We start from the raw sequence: 6,299 nt of genomic DNA on the forward strand, positions 1-6,299 counted from the left end.
CTTTTAGGTATTCCAATCAGTTATAGGCTGAAGATGGGCTTACAAGTTTTCTGTAATCATGTTTCTCAACATTCCTTTCTATCCCACTCAAGTGTATATTTTACAATAGTACACAAGGGAAACAAATATTCATAAGACAGTCAGGCATTTTAGTATTGTTTCCCCTCTTCAAACTATGCCTAGATCCCTGTTGTTCCAAGGTTGAGCATACATCACTATTTACCTCTGTCCCACTTAGGCCATGCCTGTCTCAGTGTTCCCCTATCTACCTTGTTCTTCTACCTCCTCACCCTTCTTGTATTGCCCTCCCCAATACCTGAACTATGATGTGTCAGCTCTTACCCTGTGTTCTACCGTCACCTCCCTCCACCTCCCCCATCCCAACCCCACCATTGTGGTCACCTTATATTCCATTAACTTTTCCCTCCATTTAACACAGTCTATTTTATCCTGTAATATACCTGACCTCCTCACCACTTGGATCTCTGTTCCTCTGTGTTTACCTTCTTTCACACTGTAATTGTTTTGATCATAGACTGGCCTCCCAGATCCTCTGAATTTGTTCTTATAGTTTTATTCTGTTTTCAACTCTTCCATATGCTGCCACATATGTCAGTCTCTGGTTGTTGTCTGTTCTTGTTGGTTCTCAGTCCACAGAACTCCCTTTAGGATGTTTTTCATTGCAGGGTAGGCTTTGGCAAAATCCCTTAACTTCTGTTTATCCTGAAATGTTTTGATTACATGGTCATATTTGATTGACAGCTTTGCTGGGTAGAGGATTCTTGGTTGGCAGGTTTTTCTTTCAGGGTTTTATATATGTCTCCCCATTGCCTTCTTGCCAGCATGGTTTCTACTGAGAGATACGAGCTTAATCTGATTTGCTTCCCTTTGTATGTTACACTTCTCTTTTCCCTAGCTGCTTTCAGGATTCTGTCCTTATCTTTGATTTTGGAGAGCTAGATTATTAGATGTCTTGGTGATTATCTTTTAGGGTCTATCCTTCTTGGGGTTTGTTCAGTTTCTTGAATGCTTACTTTTCATTTTTCAGGATGTTAGGGAAATTTTCTTCCAGAAGCTCTTCAACTATCTCCTCTGTGGACTTGTGTGATTCTTCCTGTTCCAGAATGCCTTTAATTCTTAAGTTATTCCTCTTCATATGTCAAACATGAATCTTAGGCCTTCTTCAGATTTTTTAATCCTTTTTTTCTGCTTGTTCTTCTAACTTAGTAGTATTGGGAGACTTATCTTCTAGCTCACTAGTTCTGGCTTCCATCTCTTCAGTTCTTCTCCTTTGCCCTTTCAGTGTATTGTCCATTTCTGATATTCTATTATTGATTGTTTGGACCTCTTAGGTTTTGAACTGATTCTAATGCTGTATCTATCTTATTTGATTGTTCCTGTAGCACTTTCCTGACTTCTTCCTTATTTTTCTCAACTCCATTGTAAAGTGTTTTGATACATTTTATAATCATTTTTCTGAATTCCTTCTCAGGCATTTCCAAAACCTGACCTCATTCCAGTATGGAGTGTAGGTCTAGCTTCAGCTCATTTGTCTCAGTCACTTTATCTTGTTTCTGGACGTGTGCTGATATGGTCATCTGTTTCTGGTTTGGGGGCATATTCAGTTGTTAGCTGTGGCCTTAATACTTAGATGGGTGTGTTTTGGTATTTTTATGCTTTCTGATTGCCACCAGGTAGATGTGATCAGGAGATGGGCTTCCCTTTTCATTCTTCTTCCTGAGAGACTTCAAGATGCCACTGTTGGTCATTATGACATAACTCAGGATTTACTTTTCAGCCTGTTTCCTTTTTAGTCTGCCTATCCCACTCTACAACCCCATTCAGTCCTTTTTCCTATTGATACACAGCTCAGGGCCAGCTGTGGCCATTTTGCACTGCCGTTTGCTTTTAAGTAGAAACTGTCCCTTTAAATTTTGAGGAGATTTGTGCACATGAGTAATAGAACCCTCCGGGGGTGGGGGTGGGGTGTCCTCTCAGGCACCCCCTCTAATCACCAGAATGGAGGTATGCAGACAGCGAGAGACCAATGAACAGATTAAAAAAAAAAAAGAATGTCCACATCTTTATCTTCGTGGTTCTGTTAGGCATCTGTGGCTGCGTTCATCCTTCCCCAGTTGGTCTTGCCTAAGATGGCGGCTCCAGGAGCAGCTGAGCACCTTGGATTAGAAAGCACTGGATTTCTTGCTTCTACTACAAATTCCACTGGCTATAAGCCTTTCAGCTTTCTAAATATTCCTTTATATGTGGTTCAGAGTTCTGGGACCATTCCCTGAGCCTGCTTGGTCTGGTATTCTGTGTTGCTGCTGATGGAGCTCCTCACTGCATTTCTATCCTATTTGCCATCTTGCTTGTTCTCCCGAGCATTTAGTGTTTTACTTTCTCTCACTGCATGAACACATTCACACACATGCTCACACACACACACACAGATGTGAACATGTGTGCAATTTAGCATAGTCATACACTTGGTGCCCAGGTATACATGTAAGCACATACACATATATGTTCAGATGCAGCCAGGTGGACTTCAGCATGCCTCGAATCCGCAGATGGAAACATGAGCACATTCCTGGGTGCATGTGCACACTCATAGACACATGGGTCACACACCTAGGAGTAGCACACACCCTCTTGCTCTGACATTGTTCAGGGCTGTTCTGAGTGCCATCCTGGCCTATGGAGGATATGTCCCCCACCTCCCAAGTAAGCCCTTACTGAAGAGACTTGGAGACAAAGGGTAGTGGATCAGGATGCAGCCTGGACTCTGGACAGCCCTATAAAGTCAGGATGGTCCTTGTGGAAGATTTCCATAAAGAGGCCCAGAAGCCATAGGGATAGGAGGGAGGAGTAAAAGATTACTGGGCACATCACACAGGTCACTGTGCAGTGGGACCCCACTTTAGAGATGAGGAATGCAAAACTCTGAAAAGGGAAGTGATTTTCTCTTGCCCACCTCAACAGTCTTGCCAGAATGGTGCTGAAGGTCCAGCCTTCTGCCTCCCAGCTGAGGTTCTTATCAGCACTGCCCATACTCCTCCTGTGATGCACACACACATCACACACATGCCTCTCAGATGCACTTATCTTCTCACTCAAGACATTCAGGTAATGTTGAGTAGTTGTGGCATCAGTCACATCTCAGTATTAGAATGTTCAACCTTTCCCTATTCTTGTCCCTCCACCTCATCATAGAGCATAACGCCTCCCTGTTTTCAGAGGTGAGAGGGGACTGGCTGCATGCATTTTGTGTATGCTCAGAGACTTCCCTATGGGGCATAGTGTCATTTCTCTGGGCAAAATCTTTCCAATTCTACATAGTATTTGAAATAACAATTCAGGCATACATCATGGGGTAAATTAGAGAGAGTTCTGAACTTTGGGATTAGAATGGCCTAACTCTATGCTTGACAGCTGTGTGATGGTGGACCTCTAACTTAACCTCTCTGAGTTCCAGTGATCTTCTCTGAAAATGGGAGGCCACAGTACCACTTTGCAAGGTTGTGTCTTACTTTCACCCCATAAATGGGTCTGAGAGACTCAGGTTGAAGTATTGAGGTCTTAGAGCGCCTGAGCCTTACCCATGGGTTACCACGGTTCCAACCTGCTCCCTTCTCCTCTTAGTGGAGCTCTTCCCCAGTGGTCGGAGTGTTGGCAAGAAGATCTTCAAGACAGGTGGCTTTGAGAAGTCCTTTGAGGATGTGCAGCAAGTGTGTGCACAAGCCGGGGGAAAGGTGGCCTCCCCTCGCTCTGAGGTTGAGAATGCCGCTGTGCAGCAGCTGGTCCTCTTCCACAACAAGGCAGCCTTTCTGGACATGACAGACACCAAGACAGAGGGTAGGTTCACCTACCCTACAGGAGAGCCTCTGGTCTACTCCAACTGGGCCCCAGGAGAGCCCAACAACAATGGCGGAGCTGAGAACTGTGTGGAGCTCTTTACCAATGGCAAGTGGAATGACAAGTCCTGTGGAGAGCAGCGCCTGGTGGTCTGTGAGTTCTGAGCTGCCTAGTGGTAGGGCAGTGCCTGGCCCAGGAGCCTGAGAGAATTATGGCCCAGAACTCTGTACTGTCTACATCCCAATAAAAAAACAATTACCTTTCCCAGCCAGGGCTTTTCCACAGAAGGCTTTCCCATGAAGTCACCCCAGAAGGCAGGGTTACTGTAAGACACTCCTCTCAGATTAAAGAAAGGAACTGACATACGCTATTAAGCATTCAACTACTAACCAAAAAAGTTCAAACCCATCCAGAGCTACCTTGGAAGAAAGGCCTACGAATCTGCTCCCCAAAGGTCAGTCATGAAAACCCTATGAAACGATTCTACTCTGCAACACACGGGGCACTATGAGTCAGAAGCTACACTGTGACAACTGGTTTGGTTCTTTGGTTTTACACACTCAAGACCTGTCAAAGGAGGGAAGGGATCAGTCTGCTTGTCCATATGCAAGGGATGATTAGTTCTCCTAGGACTTCCCTGTCCCCACATTCAACTGGTCTTCCTCAGCCCTTACCGTTAACAATCAGCTACACTTGGCTTGGAGTCCTGGTGTAGTCAGTCACTGTAGGATAAGTCACAAGGACACCTTATAAAGGGTTGCTATGAGTCAGAATCAACTCGGCAGCACTTAATAACAACAAACATTTGACCTGATGGATCACTTCCTCCACCTTCAGGACCACCTCTTGGCTTCCAGGACTCCACTCCTGACCCCTTTTGCTCTTACCTTGCTGGCTGCTCCTTATCAGCATTCTCTGCTGGTCCCTCTGTTTTTCCTTACCCTCACTCACAGGGTGATCATATCCTGTTTCAGGGCTTCATTCCTTCTACTGGAAGGTGGCCTTCCCAGGTACCTCTCCCTGAATCAGGACTTCTCTAGTCAGTATGGATTGAAGCTGCACCCCCTCTGGTTCCTCTTGCTTCAAGGCTGAGCAGAGAAGACTGCACAGCATCGTTAGGTGATGTTGTGAAGATGATGGGGTGCAGTTGGCTTTCCATGTACCCAAGGGGCTCTTTTTCCTTTGGCCCTGGTTGGGAGCTCTCTCCATCTTGCAATGATATGTCTGTCTCTTGGCTCATGGAAAGGAGTACCAACAGCACAATCCTAAATCTATCTGAAACCTGTGACCTTTGGAGCAGATGGTATCTAACTAGTGCTCAAATTCACCCCTAATCCTTCTCTTGCCTAAAGTTTCCAGGAATGTTTTTTCCCCAGTCTGTTTCTGAGATAACCTAATCTGCCTCCTCATGTTACAGATATGAAAACCAAAGTGCAAAGAAGGGAGAGGAGTACCAGTTTAGAGCTGGGTCATGAACAAGGTCACTCTGAGCCCAAAGCATATGACTTTGGTCTTAAATATACAAGTCAAAGATCCCTCTGTATGTTTAATCTCATTGACAAACTGTTGCAAAAATGATTTAAAAAACTGAAATCATCCTTGTGCTTGCTTGGATGAATCACGGGCCCATAGTAGGAAGCAAAAAATCCCTTCCTTCCAAAGAGCAAATCACGGTGGTTCAAACTCACAAGATGCTCCTCAGAATCCTGTACAGGGTTGCTATGAGTCAGAACCAACTCGACGGCACTTAACAATAACAACAGGGTCCAGGGAACTGCCCTTTCTGGTCCATCTTAGATGGAACATTTAAATCTTACCTGTTTCCTGGTACTCTTGCAAACACACCTCATTTCTAAAAGAAAGCCACACTTCCCAATGGCATGTGGGCCAGCTTCTGAAACACAGGCCAGTTGCACAATGATAAGCAAACAACTCTTCAGTACAGAGGCCCCAGATGGGGCCTTATTGCAAGTAAGACTCGGATAATAAAGGTGAAATGTGTATACCAGTGTTTGCCGTTCTTGCCTTAAGCAACCTATTAAGGAGATATCCCTAAGCTTCAACAATAAGGCGAATGAAGGCATCTTCTGGGACTTCTGTAAGAACTTTTTGCTTCTATCAGTGGGGCTTTTTAAAGCCCAAGAACAAGAAATAAGGACAGTGTTGCAGCCAATGGAACAATTCCTCTCCTTTTGAGACTTGCAGGAGAGCCTACTATCTCTCCATGCACTCCAGAGCAGAGTCTTCAAAAGTTTCCTTAGTTACAAGCCCCAACGTGAACCCCTCTGTACTTTTGAGAGACTATAGGGTCACCACCAAATCAATAAACACTTGGTAGCATTCTCCAAAATAATCTGATTCAGAGGAAAGTTCAGATTCTCTATTTATTCTGTAGAAAAGGAAAAAAAAAAAAAAAAAAAAGCACCTATACCTGGCTAGGGAAA

The 6,299-nt window shown here is 44.6% G+C and overlaps 1 protein-coding gene across 1 annotated transcript in view; it reads left to right on the forward strand.

The window, feature by feature from the left end:
- LOC102818235 (pulmonary surfactant-associated protein D-like) overlaps positions 1 to 4,019 on the forward strand; it is a 12,066-nt gene extending 8,047 nt beyond the window's left edge. Inside the window, exon 7 of the mRNA XM_006876150.1 lies at positions 3,643 to 4,019. Coding sequence (XP_006876212.1) covers positions 3,643 to 4,019 — 377 coding nt within the window. The remainder of the gene's footprint in view (positions 1 to 3,642) is intronic.
- Positions 4,020 to 6,299: the final 2,280 nt, after the last annotated feature.

This window comes from Chrysochloris asiatica, unplaced genomic scaffold, assembly GCF_000296735.1.
Source record: "Chrysochloris asiatica unplaced genomic scaffold, ChrAsi1.0 scaffold00357, whole genome shotgun sequence".
Taxonomy (NCBI): domain Eukaryota; kingdom Metazoa; phylum Chordata; class Mammalia; order Afrosoricida; family Chrysochloridae; genus Chrysochloris; species Chrysochloris asiatica.